Here is a 17,333-nt window from a genome sequence, read left to right on the forward strand (position 1 = left end):
GGCCTGGGGCCCTGCCAGCTTGGATGAGTGGCACTCTGCAGCTGTAGCCGTGGCTCTTTGCCTGGTTTACCTGCCCCACTGTGGCTCTTCCTGGACAGCGGGCCCAGGGAGGGGTGACCCCAGGGAAGCAGAGGAGACCCTGCACTGGGGGACGGCTGGGCATCTCTGGACCAGGCTCAGTGACCAGAGCACACCTTTCCCTGGGCTCCCTGGTGTGGGGAGGGGGCTGAGGGAGGAGTGCCCACAGTCTGTCCGGGGCCTGGGGCCCTCCGTGAGGCCACGGTGGGGGGGGGGGGTCACGGGCTGTCTTGTCCCCATCCAGTGACATCTGTCACCTGGGCTGGGGCTGGGGGCGTTGCACAGGATATCCCACTGATCACTCCTACTCCCTGCGTGGGCTGTGGTTTTGCAGTGGCCCCACGCCCTTCCCAATGACCCTGGGCTTGGCCACATGGCTCCGCTGGTCAGTGAGATGGGAGGGGCTGGGTTGCAATGGGGGTGGGGGGGGTGTGAGGTGTGCCCTGGCCTCCTGGGGTCCTCCGGGAAGAGATCCTGCTGGGGCCCAGGACAAACCCCCCGCCCGAAGCAGCAGGGTGGGCAGACAGCCCCTGGGGCCCATGAGCTCGAGCACAGCCCTTGCTGGGGAGCTGCCGAGTTTCAGGGGGTGTTTGACACACATCGGCAAGTTGGAAGTGGAAGGCTATATTGTCTGTGTTTCTTCTGCCTTTTTCGCTTCACCCCCCCCCCCCCCCCCGCCTTGGTGGAAATGACATACTGGGTGCTTGGCTCCCGCTCCCCCACGTGATGCGTCCTCCTGGAGCTCCGTGGGCGGTGGACACTGGCCTCATCCTCCCCACCCACTTTAGTCCAGGGCTGTTCTGGGGGTGAGACTCCCTGCCCTCTGAGCCGCAGCCCCTGGGAGCTCCTGTGTGACCGCTGAGCATGGTGGGGAGGTACTCCCGCGGGCACCAGGGGGCGTGGGAATGTCCTGAGCCCGGCCCCCGCCCACGGCACCCCTCTCCTCCTCCAGGCCCCCGGCCCACCCACCTTATTTCTGTCCTGTGGCACCCACCATGCCAGCCACCGGCCAGGGCAGGGAGGCCGCTGGCCAGCCCGGACCAATCTGGGGACCAGGACTCAGTCCCCAGATTGTGTCTGGGGACCAGTCACAGAAAGGGGGCCGTGTGGGAAGGTGGGTCACGGGCCTGGCTCCGATGCTCAGCCCCTCCCTCGCTGGCCAGCAAGCCCCGGAGCGCCACCTCGTGTGCTGTTATGGGGGATTTGTCCTTTTCTTATGGACTTGACACTCGGTTGAGCACTGCAGACGTTTCCCCTGGTCTGTTTGTCTTTGAAGCTTATTTATTTACTTCCTGGATGAAGAGACAAATTTGCATGCGGTTAAATCCAGTATTTCTCTCTTGCACTCCAAGGTCCCCATTCCGCAGTTGTTTCCATCCCAAGACGTAAAAGCCAGTCGGCTTTCTCCTGGTATAAAGCAAGCTTTGAAGGAGTAGAAGGAGGAAAACCGGTCTTGAATTTGATCCCCTGCTTCCCAGATCCACCCCGAGAGGGTTCGCGGACCCTCAGCCTCCACCTTGTCCACTTCATTCTCAGCCCTGAGTCCAGAGGCCCTTGAAGGTGCCTATGGCTCCCTGGCGACCCGGGGCCGAGGGACCCCTGGGCACGGGGCCGGGTGAGCAGGTGGGAGCCCTGGGGGGCTGGCCTGGCGGGGAGGCCCACGGAAGGAGCCCTAGGCTCCCTGCGCCAGCTGGGCCCCAGGGAAAAGTCCGGTTCTTTCTGAGAACTGAACCTTAAGCTCTTCCGACTTGGGCTGCAGGGCGTGGCCTCGCACCTGAGCCAGGTCAGCTCCCGTGGGAGTAAAGTTCACACTCTGCACGTACCGCACCCTGCCCGGTGTCTGTGCCCAGGGGCTAACGGCTGGCCTCCCTCCGCCTGGACCGCCACCTGCCCACCGTCATTGCGTGGGCCCCAGCCAGCATGCTGTCCCCGCCAGGTGGCATGCAGAGGTGAGTTGGGGTGCGCTGGGGTCGGCACAGAGACATAAAACACGTCTCTAGTCCCTGCATATTCCAGGGACTGGCAGAAATGAGCTGTTCTGTGTTTGTCTTTAGAAGGAAGTCACTATATTTGGGGCTATTTCTCAAGAATAACTGCCCTGAACTCACTCTTCATTTCAGGCCGTGAGTGACCCCTCCCTGTCTTCCCAGGCCCAGCGCTGGTCCCGGCCTCTGTGGGGACGTGGGGCTCGGGGCCAAGGGGATGACGGTTTGGTGTCTGGAGTGAAGGCCTGGGTGGGCGGCTGCTGGGGGTCTGGGACCTCCTGGCTTTGTCCTTGTCCCCCCCTTCCCATGGCCAGGCCCCTGTGTGCAGCAGGAACTTCCTGGCGTTGGGGGAGTTCCAGCCTGAGCCTCGGACACTCCAGGGCCAGATATCTGCATGTATGTTTTAGGGTGCTCGCTGGAGGGTCTGAGGCACTTAGAGCAAGGCCCCCTCAGGTGCAGGTGCCCAGCCCTGCCAGCTCAGGGTAGTAAGTGCTATGTTTCCCTTTGTATAAACAGAGGGAGTTGTGTTTTTTTTGACAGTTCAGGTTCGGAGGGGGGATGGGTGTGTCTGGAAATGCTTTGCATTTTCATTCTCTGTCTCATCCCACACGCTTTGGGGAAACGCCAGTGCCTCTGGGCGCTCTCCCCATGGGCCCTGGACGTGGGCATGACCAACTCTTTCCTCGGGTGAGGACAGCGGGTCCCCAGGGGCCAGCTGACACACGGAAGGTCCGGGTGTCCCCCTCTCCGTGGAGGTGGATGTGGTCACCACCCTGAGGAGGAAGCATGAAGTGGGGACGTCACTCTATCAGCCGGAGGCCAAGCCCAGGTCCCACTGGCTGCCCGGCCTCTGGCGCACAGGGAAGGCGAGGGGCCCCAGGGGGAGCCTCCCGGAGCAGGATGCCTGGGGGGACAGCAGGGCAGTGTGTTGTGGTTCCAGGTGGCCGTCCTGGCACAGGTTTGGGCGGCGGCTGTGCTGGGTGTCCCAGGCTTACGGGTCCACTCAGAGCCCCGGGAGGAAGGGGCTGCCTGGGTCACTCGGACACGCTCGCTCACTGTCTTCACAGCCTTCGACTTGTTTGCTTTCCTCGGATTGTGCACATGTCCAGAGGCCCCTCTCTGTTCGGCCAGCAGGCTTGGCTGGTTGACGGGTAAACTGAGCCATGGCCCTGGGGACAGAGGGACAGTCCCAGGCAGGCTTGCCTGGCGAGGTACCCTGTGGCCCTGGGCACAGGGAGGGGATAAACCCTGGGCAAACTTGGCTGGGCGGGTGCCCAGGGGCCCTGGTGGTCGGAGGAGCCGTCTCGAGCAGAGACATGATCTTCCCCTCCAGGGGGGCTTGTGGTCTCAGCGAGTGGACTGTGATGGGTTAAGGCACAGACCCTCCTCTTTGGGGCACCCTCTGGCTTGGGTGGCATCCCTAGCGGGGACCCCGGCCCCAGGTGGCACAATCTGCCTGGCAGCTGTTGGGGTGAAAGCCCAGATCTTCCAGGTCCTGCCTCAGAGTTGCTTGGGGTGGGGGGTGCTCCTGCAAACCTGCGTTTCTGGTTTGAGGCCCAGCTCTGTTTCTGGGGATTGAGTATCCCCTGGAGTGCCGAACCTCCGGTCCTGCCTGTGGGGTGTGTGTGTGTGTGTGTGTGTGTCCCCGTAGGGGGGCTGTGTGACCCTGTGGGGGTTGACCTCGCAGGAGGCTGTGGCTCCAGGTCTTGGGGCCAGTTCTGAGAGTGAGGGGGACGATGCAGGGGGACCTGGGAATAGTCTGCTGGTACCCACCTGTGGTGGCCGCGAAGGGGGGAATGGAGAGGGTCAGTGGAGCCGGGGGGAGGGTGCAGCACCTCCTCACCGTGTCCAGAGCGTGCCGCCCCCAGTGTGTGGTCAGGTGGGGTTCACTCTGTCAGGAGTCACCGGTGCTTTTGGGAAAAGCCTGGCTTATGCCCCAAAGCTGTTGTGGAGCCCTACGGTCTGTCGCCACGTGGTCCGTGTGCTGGCCTGTCTGCAGCCGTCACCCTGACCGAGCGCTGGGTGGGTGTTCTCTGAGCTGGCTGCCGGGCAAGACAAGGTGTCCTCTCCAGGTGTGGCCTCCTGCTGGAGGGCTGGGGACGGTGGCCCTCACGGGTTCCCAGTCCACTAGTGGACCAAGGAATAAACCAACTGGAAGATGCTGTTCTCAGGGTGAGTCAGGCCCACACCTTCCAGAAGGCACTGTTTGGTGTGGGACTGTGCGGCTTTGTGATGGGGCCACCGTGACCTCTGTGGCTGGTGCCCTGCTGGGCTGTCTGTCCTGGCCTCCAGGCCCGGTCCCGAGCAGGGGTGGGTTGGGAGGAGGGTCATGTCCTCCCTACACCTGGCCATGGGAGTGGCTTGGCTCCCAGCCTCCTGGTCTGGCACCCCTTGAGGGCCAGGCCATGTCTGCCCCAGGGCTTCTCAGAGCCACAGAAACTTCTGGGAGGGACAAACCGGGAGTGCTTTGCGAATTGTCTCGTATTTTCCCAGCATTATGGGCCGCTGGTGCCCTCTGGAGCAGCCATCCGGGAGACACATTTGGCCTCTGCAGTGAAGGTGGTGACCGCCAGCCCTCCCAGGGTCACACCTGGTGGTCGCCCACCCTGCAGGGTCCTGGAGAGCAGGGCTGCAGCCCCACCACCTCCACGGTGCCCCAGTGGATGTGGGCTCGGGTGGCCAGCACAGGAGGCCACCTCTCCCCTGGAGGCCATCCTGGGAGCTCTGGAGGGACCAGGAGGTGAATGCCCTGCCCACCCGCTGCTCCTCCCGTTCCCCCCCCCCCCCCCCCCCCCCGCCCCCGGGACCCTGGGAGGATCTCACGCCTCTGCTGGTGGGGATGGGCAGTGCCTGCCCTGGGCCACTGAGGCGGCAGGGCTCCTGGGTCTTGCCCCCTGCGGGGCCCCCAAGGCAGACTCTGGGTCCCTGGGGAGGGGGTACTGCAGTGGGGGTGGGGCCTTCACGCACCCCCCCCCCCCCTCCCCGAGGACGGAATGTGCAGGCCAGGGTGGGCGAGGCTCCAGCTGTGTGACTGGATGGCCTGTCACGGAGCGGCGTTCTAGTGGCCGGCCCGATGGGCTCTGGGCGTGAGGAGCTGGGACGCTCAGGCTGAGGACGGCTCGGGCACCAGGCCCTGCTGCGGCAAGGTTGCTGGGCCAGGGCGTGTGCCGTCCTTGTCAACGGGCGATGGACAGGGCGTGGAGGGGCCGGGGGCCGTGCTGTCGTGGGGAGGGGCTCCCCGGGGGCTCCTTGGCCTCAGAGCGCCGGGGAGGGAGTCAGGACAGCACCCGGCTGAGGCGGAGGGGCCGAGTGCCCACCTCCCCACGGCGAAGGTGACCCAGGTGCAGCACCAGCGCCCAGGACACACTTCATGCGTTGCTCTGCAAACAGGTGTCGAAACAACCCAGGCCACCCTCTCAGGTGTTTTCTGGTCTGGTCTGTCCTGCTCAATGTTTATTTTAGTCTACTCAGTTTGTTCTTTTTCTCCCCTACATCGGTCTTATTTTATTCTGTGTCTGTTCAGTCCTGCTCTCTCTCTCTATCCTAACCCATCCTAACCCGTCCCGTCCCATCCCGTCCCATCTGTGGCCATGTTTCTCTGTCACGTCTTGCGGATGGTTACAACGTGGCCTTCTTTTCTTCTTCTAGAAGAAGCCCTTGGGTGGAGGGTGGCCCATATTATTCGGGAGATGTTGGGTTTGGGTGTCTGGCAGCCCATCCCTGTTTCTTCTTGGTTCTTCTTTGTATGGATGGCTCTGTGCTCTACCCACCCTGGCGTTGATGGTGTCTTCAGCATAGGAAGCTGTGCTGACCTGGGAGACCTGGGGTGGCCCTGCCCCCCCGGCCTTGTGCTGGTGCCGCTCCCAGGGGCAGCAGAGACCAGCCTTTCAGGCAAGTGCTTGGCTGTGGGCAGGGAGCCCTGAGTAACATCCATCCTGTCCTTGGCCCCCACTGATGAGATGCTCCGACTGTACCTGATGCCCTCAGCTTGTCCTTGTACCTACAGTGGTACAAGGGGCTCAGTGAGGGCCAGGTGAAAGATGACGGATGCACCACGAGCAGGGATTTGGCAGGGGGGGCGGCTTTGTGTGACAACCTTGGATCCTACATGCGAGCCCTGGGTTGGAGCCCCAGATGGGCTGAGGGAGAAGGTGTTCTAAGGCAGCCCATTGGGTCCGGAGGCCCAGAGGACAGACGGAGGGCTTTGTAACACTTGACGGTTGTGTGTACAGGTGAGGGGGGAGGGTGCTGGGTCTTTCCAGCCCGTTCTCCTGCTTCCCTCGGGCCGTGGGACCACTGAGATGGAACAGAGAGTGTGGCCGGGCAGGTGGCTGGGTGTAGCCCGGGGCCTCCTGTGCATTCTGTGGGGCTGAAAGTCAGCTCCCCGGATTAGGGTCAGTCCTGTTTTTTCTAGATTTCGGCTGAAACTGGCTGACTACTGGATGACCATCAGGCATTTGGCTCTATGTCCTTCTTCAGTCCCACTGAGGCGAGTGTGTGTTTATAAGGAACTGGTCAGCTGGAACAGCAGGTGTGGGTGTGTGTGGGTGTGTATATGTGTGTAGGTGTGTGTGGGGGTGTGTGGGGTGTGGGGGAGGGTGGGAACGAGTAATCCGGATATAAAAAACCCATTTCTGTCAGTCCCCCTGTGAGTCTCCCTCATAGTAAGCAAGCTCGCCAGACCAGAAGCTCCTGAACTTGAGGTGGGATGTGCCAATACTGTTTTTATCCATGATTTGAGTCTTGTGTTGGTTCTTACCCACATGCCTGGGACTTCTCCCTGAGGGACCTGGGAGCAGACCCACCTGGGGCTCAGGGGCCTGGGGCCTTGAGCTCTCCCACGGATGCCCCCCGGGACTAGACCAGGGCCACGTCTGGCAGACGGCACTGGCTCTCGGGCCTCTGCTGCAGGGGTTCTGGTACCGCTTGCTGGGACTCTGTGGCCTCTAAGAGCAAAGCCTGACCGAGAGCCTGCTGGCCCCCCGGATGCCACGGGACACCAGCCTTTCATGTTCCCGAGGCGGGCAGCAGGCCCACCACCTGGATGCTGGGCACTGAGCCCCACCCCAGGCATTCCGAGGCAGGAAGGTTGAGACCCTGGGAGTTGTCCTGTGAGCAGCCCAGGCCAAGCCCCCAAGGCAAGGGAGGTCCACAGAGACCTTTGTGCCTGAGCGGCAGGCACTGGGGGGGGGGGGGGGGGGGGGGGATGTAGGAAGCCCCTTTCAGCTAAGGCACTTGGGAGCACTGTCACGTGGTAATCATTTCCAGCTATATTTATTTGTTCCCACAATTACTGGCTTTCAAAAAAGTTTTTTTTGGCATCTGAACACTTTGAAAATATTTTAAAATAGGTTTTTCTATCACTTTAAACAGTTTTATTGGCACGTAATTCACATAGCAAACAATTCACCCATTTAACGTCGTGCAGCCACTGGGCTCTCCGTAGAGAACGCACGTCTGTGTGTCAGACACACAGGCCACAGAGGGGCTCCCGGCTCCCCATCTGGCGCTTGGCAGCAAATCCCGCCCACCCGCGGCCCTGAGGGTGGGCCACCTGGCACCCTGGCGGCTCCAGAACCGTGACCCGGCGGCCCCCGTGGGCGTTTGGGCCACAGGTTCTTTTGGCAAAAGAAGAGCCTCTCTTGAGAAGCACACGGATTTCTCTGAGGACTGTTTGTTCTAGTCGGACAGCTGTGAAAAACAGGCCAGTTCTTGTCGCCTCAAGGCCAAAGGGGAGAATTTCGAACAGATGGTCAGCGTGTGACAGAGCTTCATTCAGCTCCTCTGCAAGGGACCAGCAAACACACCGTGTTTGCAGAAGGGAGTTTATGTGGCGGCACAGTGGGGTCTGTGAGATCGCGAGGGTAGAGACCAGCCTGGGTAGTATCCCGTGTGGGCCTTGCCCAGTGGGCGTTAGGGTGTATATGGGCTGTAAAACCACTGTGGTTTCATCCGCACTCAGGTACGAGGGCAACCCCCCCGCCCCCGGGAAGGCCTCACGGGTTCCAGAGAAATGGCATGACTGCTGTGCAGGAACCCCAGGACCCTGGAGCCCTGGGACCACAGTGAGGCCTTCTAGAGCTGGGAAAGCTTGTCGCTTCTTTTGTGGGAAGGGGACAGGGTATGCCAAGAAATGGTCAGCACTGGTGTGTGCGCAGCGTGGATGGAGCCAACGAGTAATGATGGGCTACTCTAATTCGGCCGTCTCCCGTGAGACCACACTCCTGTGCGGGAAAGGGGATGCAAGAGGCAGCAGGAGGAGGTTTGTTCAAAAAGCTGCAGTCTTGAATCACAGCGGACCTGTCAGTGTGAGCTTGTGAGCGATTCTGCCTCGACATGTGCTGTTCTAGCTTTGTTGCCCCTGAAACTACGACCTTCCCTGAGCAGTGAGCACCCCAGCCCCCAGATTATGGTCCCTAAAGACCGTCCCTACCAGTGGGACCAGGGTTTCTTGGAGATGGGGCTGGCTCCAGGCCCAGGCCAGGAGGCGAGCAGGACAGGGCTGGAGTGTCCTGTGTCCCAGCCAGCATGGATGCAGCACCAGGGGCACCAGGCTTCTGGAATAAACAGTGGCGCCCAGTAAATGGGCAGCATGGGAGAGAGACTGGAAGTGACAGCCACGATGTACAAAGAATGTTCTAGTGATAAGCACCCAGAAATGGGACTTGGACGAATGTTTCATTTCCAGTGGCAAGAAAAACTAGCAAATCAAAATAAATACAACGGGAGGCACAGGACCGACGTCATGGAGACAGCCAGAATGTGTTGAGAGCATCCAGGTTGACCGTCTGATTGAAGGGTACAGACCTTGGACATGCAGACGGAGGACGGACGGACACAGTGCTTCCCGTGGCGTGGCAGCGTTGTAACGATGTCCCTCTTTCCAAACTTGCACCAACGCCCCCCCCCCCCGCCATCTCCCTTCCTGGGCTTCCGGTGTCCCCCAAGTTCTGCCCTGTCCACTGAGGGCTCCGCTGGGCACCTCTCCGCTCTTGACCCCGGCCGTGTCCTCCCCTTGGAGTCCCCACCCCTCTCCATCTGGGAGGTCACTGATGCGTTTCTTCCCTGTCTGTTCCCTGGCTGGGCCACAGCGATGGCTCTGTGGGCGGGGACAGCGTGGCCCTCTGGTTAACGCAGCTCTGGGTCACAGGCCTCTTTTGCATCCTAGCGTGGGGCCCTGGGCGAGGCTTGTGACTTCCCTCTGCCCAGTGGCTACCAGGGATGACCCATGGGGACACCACGGGGTAGAGCGCGTCGGGTGCTGGGATAAGGGGACCCGTGGTGACTACAGGACGAGTTGCTGGTCACAACCTGGCTGGGCAAAGGCTCTGTGCATTTTAATCCAGAGGTCCCAGGAGGCGGTGCCAGTCAGGACACCAGTCAGGACACCAGTGACAGGGAGGGAGGGACAGCCTTGGGCTCTCCACACCTGCCACATTTAAATGTCGCCTGTTTGGAATTTATTCTCATCCGTGGGGTGAGGGAAATCCGGCATAAGCCTTTTCCAGAGCTAGCTAGCCAGCTGCTCACGCCATCCACCGCTGCCTCCCTCGCTTCCCTCCCTGGAAAGCTCCCTCACCCCCCACCCCTCCCCTGGGCTCCTGTCCTGCACTAACACCAAGGAGCTTCAGAGAGAGTGGTTTTCTATGCCTTGCAGTGGAGACCCCGTGTCCCTTATAATTACTGCTTAGAATGTCCCTGGCTATTACTGTATGACTTGCTTCCCTTGGAACTCTAGAATTGACTTATTATTAAAGATTCTCTTCTGGGAATTATGTTAAACTTTGAGCGTGTTTGATGCAGAAATCTGGTCACCTCCTTTGTCCCAGGATGGGGGTGTGCCGGCCACTGCCGAGCGGGGGTGAGGGCCTCCTCTTTGCTCCTGTTTCAGCCTCGGGGCCAGGGGGCCCTGACTGGTGGGCCACGCGTGGATATAGCCACTTCTCCGAGGAGTGCAGTGCCCCCCACCCCCCCCGCCCCTGTTCCCAGCTTGTCACACCCCTGTGTACCCTGTGGAGCCTTATGTGAAAGCCCCAGTCTGAGCAGGAAGTTCCTCCCTATGTGCTCTCCAGATGCTAAGCTCTTTGAGTCCAGATGTGGCACCCAGTTCCCTCATAACCTGTGAGCTGACCTCCTTCAAGGCCGAGGGCCCACACGGCAGAGCACCCTCCCCCCGCGCCCCCTCTGGCCACCGCCACGCCCTCCGCTTCCCCTGCTCAGAGGCCTTTTGGGTACCGGCTACCCCTCCAGGGAGCCCCTGGGACAGTCTGCCGACCCAGGCACAACCTGTTGGGGACACTCAGGCCCCCCAGTTAGGCTCCAGGAAGAGACCTCCTCTGTCTTTTTCCTTTCAAGCCCAGGGAAGTATGAGGCTCAGCCTCTGAGCACAGGTCTTGTCCAAGGGGAGGCCTGGGGAGCTAGTTCCCTTGTGTATAGGGAAGCAGGTGGGTGGGGAGGGCACTCTGGGGGAAGGCTGAGGAGCTGGGAACAGCCTGGAAGGATGGCTGTGAAATCTTCCCGGCCACATCTGCAGACAGGGGCCAGGCAGCCGCCTGTCCTGGAGTCGAGGATCTGGGCTGGGCGGCTCCTCCCGGCTCGCCCCTCTTGGAGTTCAGAGTCCCAAGATTTGTGCTGTCGTTGGCAAAGCCCAGGAGGGGACACTGGGGTCCTCTCTCCGACAGGTCAGGGCACGGAGCTAATCTAGTCAACCACCACTAAATCACGTGTGTCTCCCATCAGACGGCCGGGCCACAGGCCGGGTGTGACGGGCAGAGCTCGGAAGAGGCTGCAGCCCCTCTTGGTGGCTCTGAAAGGACCCTGACTCCGGCTGTCTCGGGTGGAAGAAGAGACCCCGGCCTCTCCCTGCCTTAGCTCCTGTCTGCAGGGTGCCGTCCCCGTCGAGTGAGGAGGTCCAGGCTGTTTTCGGCTGTGCAGACACAGCGGGACAGCTTGCTATCAACTGCGGCTGAAAATACCTCGATGCAAATGGACAGTTTTAGTGCACAGGGGCTGAAAGCACTAACAGGCACCAGACAGGCATTTATCGGTCTGATGTCAGGAACATAATTGCAGACCAGGGCCCAGTGAGGCCCTGAAGACGGTTTTCCCGCCACGTTGTGGCATGCCTACGGGTGGCCGGCTGCAGCTCTGTGTCTGAGGCCACCTGGGTCGCGAATTCTGTATGCAGAACCTGACGTCAAGTGCTGTCACCTGAGTGCTGCGGTGAACAGAGGCCTGACTTCCGGGTGGCTCTGGGCCACCTTGCTGCTGGCCTGGCCACCTGGGTCCTGGGCCACTAGCCAGGTCACGTGTGAGGCAGCCTCTTGTATTTCTTCCAGAGATGTGTCTGCCTCCGAGGGCAAGCCCAGCTCGGGCCCAGGCTGCAGCCCACCGTTCCCAGAGATTTACAGAAATATAGCCGTATAGACACCCACCACCTTCTCCCTGTCCCCCCACTACAGAGGCTATAAACACTGAGTAATGCTTTCTCAGCAACCCCTTGCAGCTGGAGGTGACCATGTGACTGAATTTTGGCCAACAAGGTGGAGGTGGAATTTTGCTAAGGGCTTTAAGAAGGCGTCTGCCTCTATCATGGCTGGCCCTGCCCCTTCTCCCTTCTTGCTGATCCAAATGTTGATGTGATGTCTGGAGCTTGGCAGCCATCTTGTGACCATGAGGCTACAAGCCGGGAGAGGGAGAGATGTCCACATCCTCAATGTGGTGGGGCTAAGTCTGCCAGAAGCAGCAGCCTCCCCTCTCCAGACTTCTGGATTGGTGAGGAGAATCCACCATTGTTTTCTGACTGGGGCGCTAAGTTACATGGCATTTTTATCCTGATGTGCAGATGTGTGGCACAGCCCCAGCAATTCCGGACTCCTTTTCCAGCCACGGGCTGGCATCTCTGCTTGGGTGTCCCAGGACATTTCATATGCAACAGATTTGCTCCCCCCACCTTCCAAACGTGCCCCTGCCCCGATGCTCTCTCTCTCCTCCCTCCCACGCTGCTCTTCTCTTGTGGGGCCCCTCCCCTCCCCCAGTGGTGGAAAATCAGGACGTCCCACCTCTCAGACCCTCTCTTGATGCGCCCGTGGGAGTGTGAGCTCAGGGGTCTATGGCAGGCCAGACTCCCAAGGATCCCTGTCAAGGACTCATCAGCTGGCCCCTCTCGCTGCCCCCCTCCCCAGCTTCTCCTGGCTTCTGAGCAGCAGAAGGGTGCAGTACGGGGCCAAGAGGGGGTAGACTTTGATGATTCAGGCCCTTCCTGGGTCTCAGCCCCCACCCCAGAGGCCCCATGGGGTGGGCGCAGGTAGGTACTCGATAGGAGCTGATACACGGATGACAGGGGTGGGGGGTGGAGGGGGTGGTGCCGGCCCCTCCCATGCCCCTGAGGGGGGCTGAAGGGCTCGCTCTGCCCCACAGGTGCTTCCAGGCCATTCTCCTTCTGGCCCTGATCGTGTTCCTGCTGGCTGGCTTCCTGCACAGGGACATCAGGCTGTTCGAACCGTGAGTTCTGTGTTGGGTGCCCCATGGTTCGGACACTGCCCCCTCCCAGAGTCGTGCCTGAGACCCCAGGCTGTCCACCTCTGGGTGGCATCCAGCAATGGCTGGTGACCATTCCTTTCAGGGATCCTATAGCCCTCTGGAGCCCTCCCAGTGTCTCCTGTGGACAGTGAGCTGCCCAGCCTCTGGGGAGGGCTCGGGGAGGACGGGGGCGGGCCTGGGTGTCGGGCAGAGCCGCTGTGTGCAGAGGGTGACCAGGTGCTGGGAGGCAGGGCCAGAGCCCGCGGTAGGTCTGGGACGGCCAGGCCCCTGTTCCCCTGCCTGCCTGCCAGTGGTTCGTGCTCTGTGACGCCAGGTCTTCAGGGGTGGTCACCCAGGTCCAGGGCTGGCCACTGGGAGGTCTTGTGGCTCCGGGCCTCTTCTCCCTGACCCTACCACCTCTGGTTGGATCTCCCCAAGGGGCACCCAAGCTGCCCGGGTCTCTGCTGGCTCCCGCATTGTACCCAGGGCTGGCACAGCTTCTGGATCCCGTCCGCCCCCCTCCCCCACTATCCTGGGTTATTCTTACCCGTCACGCACTTGGGCACAGAAGGTGCCCGCTCTCCAGGCTGGAGTCACAGCTGGGAGGTGCTGTCGTGGGATCACGAGAGAGGCCACCAGTGTCCACTCTGGCCCTGCAGTCAGGCTGGCCGGTCCAGGCATGAAGGGCCAGCCAAGAAATGCTGGATGTGGTGTCCAGTCCGCAGGGCCAGAGCCATGCTGGGTGCCCTGAGAACCAAACAAAGTTGGGAGGCAAAAGAAAGGGTGCCAGGGCCTGGGGACTGAGCTGTGGGATGTGGGGGGACAGATGATGTGCCACTTAGGGAGCAGTCAGGCCCGTGCCAGTGGGCCCTCTGGGGTTGCAGGGTTGGGGTCTCTGGTGGGTGGGGGGCACAGGTTTTGGTGTTACCGTAGGGAAAGTGTGGGTTAGGGGATCTTGGGTTAGGGAAAGCTCGGTGGTGGATGGTCTGAGGGTCTCCAGGTTGTGGGGTTGGGGGTCTCTCTGGGCGGGGGGGGGGGGTGTCCGTGGGCCCTCCCTGGTTGACATTGGCTATGCTCTCCCCCCAGCCTGCTCTGGGGCCAGGCCGAGGGGCCACCCGTTATCAACGTCATGTTCCTCAAGACGCACAAGACCGCCAGCAGCACGGTGCTCAACATCCTCTTCCGCTTTGCGGAGACGCACAACCTGTCGGTGGCGCTACCCGCCGGCTCTCGCTTTCACCTGGGCTACCCCTGGCTCTTCCTGGCGCGCTACGTGGAGGGCCTGGAGTCCCCCGGCCCGCAGCGGCATTTCAACATCATGTGCAACCACCTGAGGTTCAACCTGCCGGAGGTGCGAGGCGTGTGGAGGAGGGCAGAGGTGCAGGGGGTGAGACGCAGCTCCAGGCACTTTGTGGCTTTGAGGTGTGACCATGGGGTGGGGGGTGGGGGTGGCCTGGACGCTGGAGAGACCAAGGCTCTGAGTGTGCGTGCGTGCAGACCTCGCCGGAGCCTCGCACGGGGCCGGACGAGGCCTGCCACACACCTTGCTCCCCTCCCCTGCTGACGGGTGCCTGCAATTGCTTTTGGAGTCGGATGTGGGCACCCTCGTGGCCTGCCGCCCTCTCCATCTGCGTCTCTGGACTCCCACTCTTGGTCCCCAAACCCATCGACCTCTCCCTCCGCAGGACCTTTGCACATGCTGCCCCCTTTTGAGGGGGCACTCTTCATAGCTCCTCCTCCTCCGGGTATTTAAATTTTTTTTCTTAAGGTTTATCTTTGAGAGAGAGGGAGAGAGAAAGGCAGAGTGTGAGCAGGGGAGGGGCAGAGAGACAGGGAGACACAGAATCGGAAGCAGGTTCTAGGCTCCCAGCTGTCAGCACAGAGCCCCACGTGGGGCTCCAACTCAGGAGCCATGAGATCATGGCCTGAGCCGAAGTCGGACGCTCAACCCACTGAGCCACCCAGGCACCCCTCGGATCTCCGTTTAAAGGTCGTCACTTCCTCCCGCCAGCTTCCCTGACCTGCTTTCAGAAGGCTTAGCAGGGGGGGACAAGGAGGGTGGGGGGGGACAAGGAGAGGGGGCGGGGCCCCCGTCGAGGTCTTTCGGATCCTTCTGGACAACGGCGGCGGAGGGTGCGGGCAGGGGAGCGAGGCGGCCCCGGGTGCCCCGGCAGAGGAGTCACCAGCCCTTCCCGTCATGTCTCCAAACAGGTGCAGAAGGTCATGCCCGAAGACACTTTCTACTTCTCCATCCTCAGAAACCCCGTCTTCCAGCTGGAGTCCGCCTTCGCGTACTACAAGAAAGACGTGCCCGCCTTCCGGGCGGCGGGCAGCCTGGACGCCTTCCTGGCCGCCCCGCGCACCTACTACCACCGCGGCGCGGGCCTGCGCAACGCCCCCGCCCGGAACGGCATGTGGTTCGACCTGGGCTTCGACAACGACGCGCCGGCCGACGAGGCGTACGTGCGCGCGCGCCTCGCCGACGTGGAGCGGCGCTTCCAGCTGGTGCTCATCGCCGAGCACTTGGACGAGTCCCTGGTGCTGCTGCGCCACCTGCTGCGCTGGCGGCTGGACGACGTGGTGGCCTTCCCGCTCAACTCGCGCAGCCGGCGCAGCGTCGCCGGCCTGTCGCCCGAGGCCCGCGCGCGTGCCCGGCGCTGGTGCGCCCTCGACTGGCGCCTCTACGAGCACTTCAACCGCACCCTGTGGGCCCGCGTGGGCGCCGAGCTGGGCCCGCGGCGCCTGCGCTCCGAGGTGGCACGGCTGCGGGCGCGGCGGCGGGAGCTGGCGGCGCGGTGCCTGCAGGACGGCGAGGCCAAGGCCGGGTCGCAGATCACCGACCGCCGGCTGCGCCCCTACCAGTCGGGCGTGGCCGACATCATGGGCTACAACCTCCGGCGGGACCTGGACAACCAGACGCGGCAGATGTGCCTGAGGATGGTGACGCCCGAGCTCCAGTACATGGCCCACCTGTACGCCCGCCAGTTCCCGGGGAAGCCCCCCAAGAACATCCCCCTCCTGGAGGAATAGAGGGATGGGGTCGGGCCCCCCGTGTGACTGCAGCCCCCTCCTGCCATGGCGGGGAGGCTGTGGCCCCAGTTCATGCGGGGGCGGGGAGCTCCGCAGCAGCCCCTCTTTAGGGTGAAGACCCCTGTGAAGGCGCCCACCCGGGATCCATCCATTGGAGGGGCCTTTTCGGTGAGGGCCCCGATCTCGGACAGTAGGGACACCTAGTCTGAGGGCATGAACCTGTTCAACAGAATACGCTCACGTGTTTAATTAGACGTCAGTGCACCATCCCAGGAAGGAACACACACGGACACGCGGCCCATCAGAGCGCATGCCAGCACTGCCGGTGGAAGGATCCACTGGACACGTGAACCATCAGAAGAACTGGAACTCAGAGAACCCAGAGGGGCTTGGGCAGCAGGGCCATGGGTCCCCGAGGGAGCCCAGAGTGGCTCCCTGAACTTGCCGGTCACAGAGACACTTGTGCCGCACCCACAGGCGGCACTTGGATAACAGGCCCAGGAAACTGGTATGAGGCAGCGAGTCTGGAATGTTCAGCTTCCCATCTCTTTGGCTGTATGAGGTTTCTGTCCAGCTGAAGAATGGCTTTAGGTTGAGAAATGTTCCAACTGTGTATAAGACGCATGGTTTGGCCGGAGCACAAGGGGGGGGGGGGGTTAGTCCTGCAGCTCCCTGTTGGGACAGCCCCCCGGAGTGTCTGCCGGAGGAGCCCCCACGGCTGGTGGCACCCTCCCTTGTGCCGGAGACCCCCTCGGATGCAGCGCCAGAGGGGGGTGGCTTCCAGGCACCCCTGTTTGCCACCCGTGGGGAGGGACTAAGGACCCCCTGCCTAGCAGGACAGGATCCCTGGCTGCCCCGGGGCCCAGTGCTTAGGGCGGGGTGCACACTGGAACCGGATGCCCCGTGTCCCGAGAGAAGCGGGGTGCCTGGGGCAGCCAAGAACCAGAACTGCTCTCACACGCTCAGCCGGGAGGCTCAGCCTGGCCTGTCTGCCGGGTGCCCGGGGTCTTCTTCCTTCCACGCCAGGGTCCTCGGCCCGAAGTCCCCAGTTGCCTGGCCGGGAGTGGGGGGGGGGGGGCGGGCAACCTGGGGAGGGGGCGTGGCCGCACTTTTCAGGGGGTCAGCATTTCGCAGAGACACCCAGCCATCAGAACAGGCAGCAACTACCTTGGACATCAATTTAATGGGAAATTTAAGAATAATGAATCTTCAGTGAGATTAGAGGACATATTGCAGAGATTTTTGAGAGTAAAACAGGGTATCAGAAACTGAAAACCTGACTTCCCCAAAACTGCACAGAGACAGTAAAGACCAGAATGGACACTGCAGAGAGCCAGGGGCGGTGGGGACCGTGGAGGGACGTCCTGGGGGAACGGAAGGGAGACCAGATGCAGGTTAGGCAGCACATGGGTAACAGTCCCAGAAGGGAGAGTGAGGGATTTATAGGTAAGAAACTATAGCCACACAAAGAAACGAAAATATCACCCCCATTTGAAGACAGACTCAAATTGGGTGCCCTGGGCGTCAGACAGCCTCCACCAGTTGGCTTGGGCCAGCGTGCCCGTCCAGGGTGAGGACAGACATGCCTCGTCTTGTCCCCGGTGCCAGGACCACAGAAGGGGGTCTGTTCTCAGCACGCCCATCAAGAACACAAAGTTATAGTAGGAATTCAATGAGGTTTGCTTTTGCCTTTGAGGTTGGCAGGAATGTAAACTGGTT

The 17,333-nt window shown here is 61.7% G+C and overlaps 1 protein-coding gene across 4 annotated transcripts; it reads left to right on the forward strand.

Annotated features, from left to right (window-relative positions):
• Window positions 1–10,539: 10,539 nt before the first annotated feature.
• GAL3ST2 (galactose-3-O-sulfotransferase 2) lies at window positions 10,540–16,666 on the forward strand. 4 transcript variants are annotated; one of them, XM_047846381.1, is made up of 4 exons: window positions 10,540–12,369; window positions 12,483–12,566; window positions 13,671–13,971; window positions 14,796–16,666. In XM_047846381.1, exons 1-4 carry the CDS (start codon window positions 11,705–11,707, stop codon window positions 15,612–15,614), a joined length of 1,869 nt encoding a protein of 622 aa, XP_047702337.1. In that variant the 5' UTR covers window positions 10,540–11,704; the 3' UTR covers window positions 15,615–16,666. The 4 variants fall into 4 exon arrangements, with proteins under 4 accessions (XP_047702337.1, XP_047702338.1, XP_047702339.1 ...); XM_047846382.1 differs by having other exon boundaries at window positions 13,671–13,935; XM_047846383.1 differs by having other exon boundaries at window positions 10,540–12,566.
• The last annotated feature ends 667 nt before the right edge of the window (window positions 16,667–17,333 follow it).

This window comes from Prionailurus viverrinus, unplaced genomic scaffold (genome assembly GCF_022837055.1).
Source record: "Prionailurus viverrinus isolate Anna unplaced genomic scaffold, UM_Priviv_1.0 scaffold_39, whole genome shotgun sequence".
Taxonomy (NCBI): domain Eukaryota; kingdom Metazoa; phylum Chordata; class Mammalia; order Carnivora; family Felidae; genus Prionailurus; species Prionailurus viverrinus.

Bases quoted from the DNA above. Each gene is read 5' to 3' on its own strand.
- GAL3ST2 (XM_047846381.1), top strand. From the start codon at position 11,705: ATGTCTGGAGCTTGGCAGCCATCTTGTGACCATGAGGCTACAAGCCGG. The intron at 12,567-13,670 runs GTGAGTTCTGTG...CTCTCCCCCCAG, and splicing joins GACATCAGGCTGTTCGAACC to CCTGCTCTGGGGCCAGGCCG. The intron at 13,972-14,795 runs GTGAGACGCAGC...GTCTCCAAACAG, and splicing joins GGAGGGCAGAGGTGCAGGGG to GTGCAGAAGGTCATGCCCGA.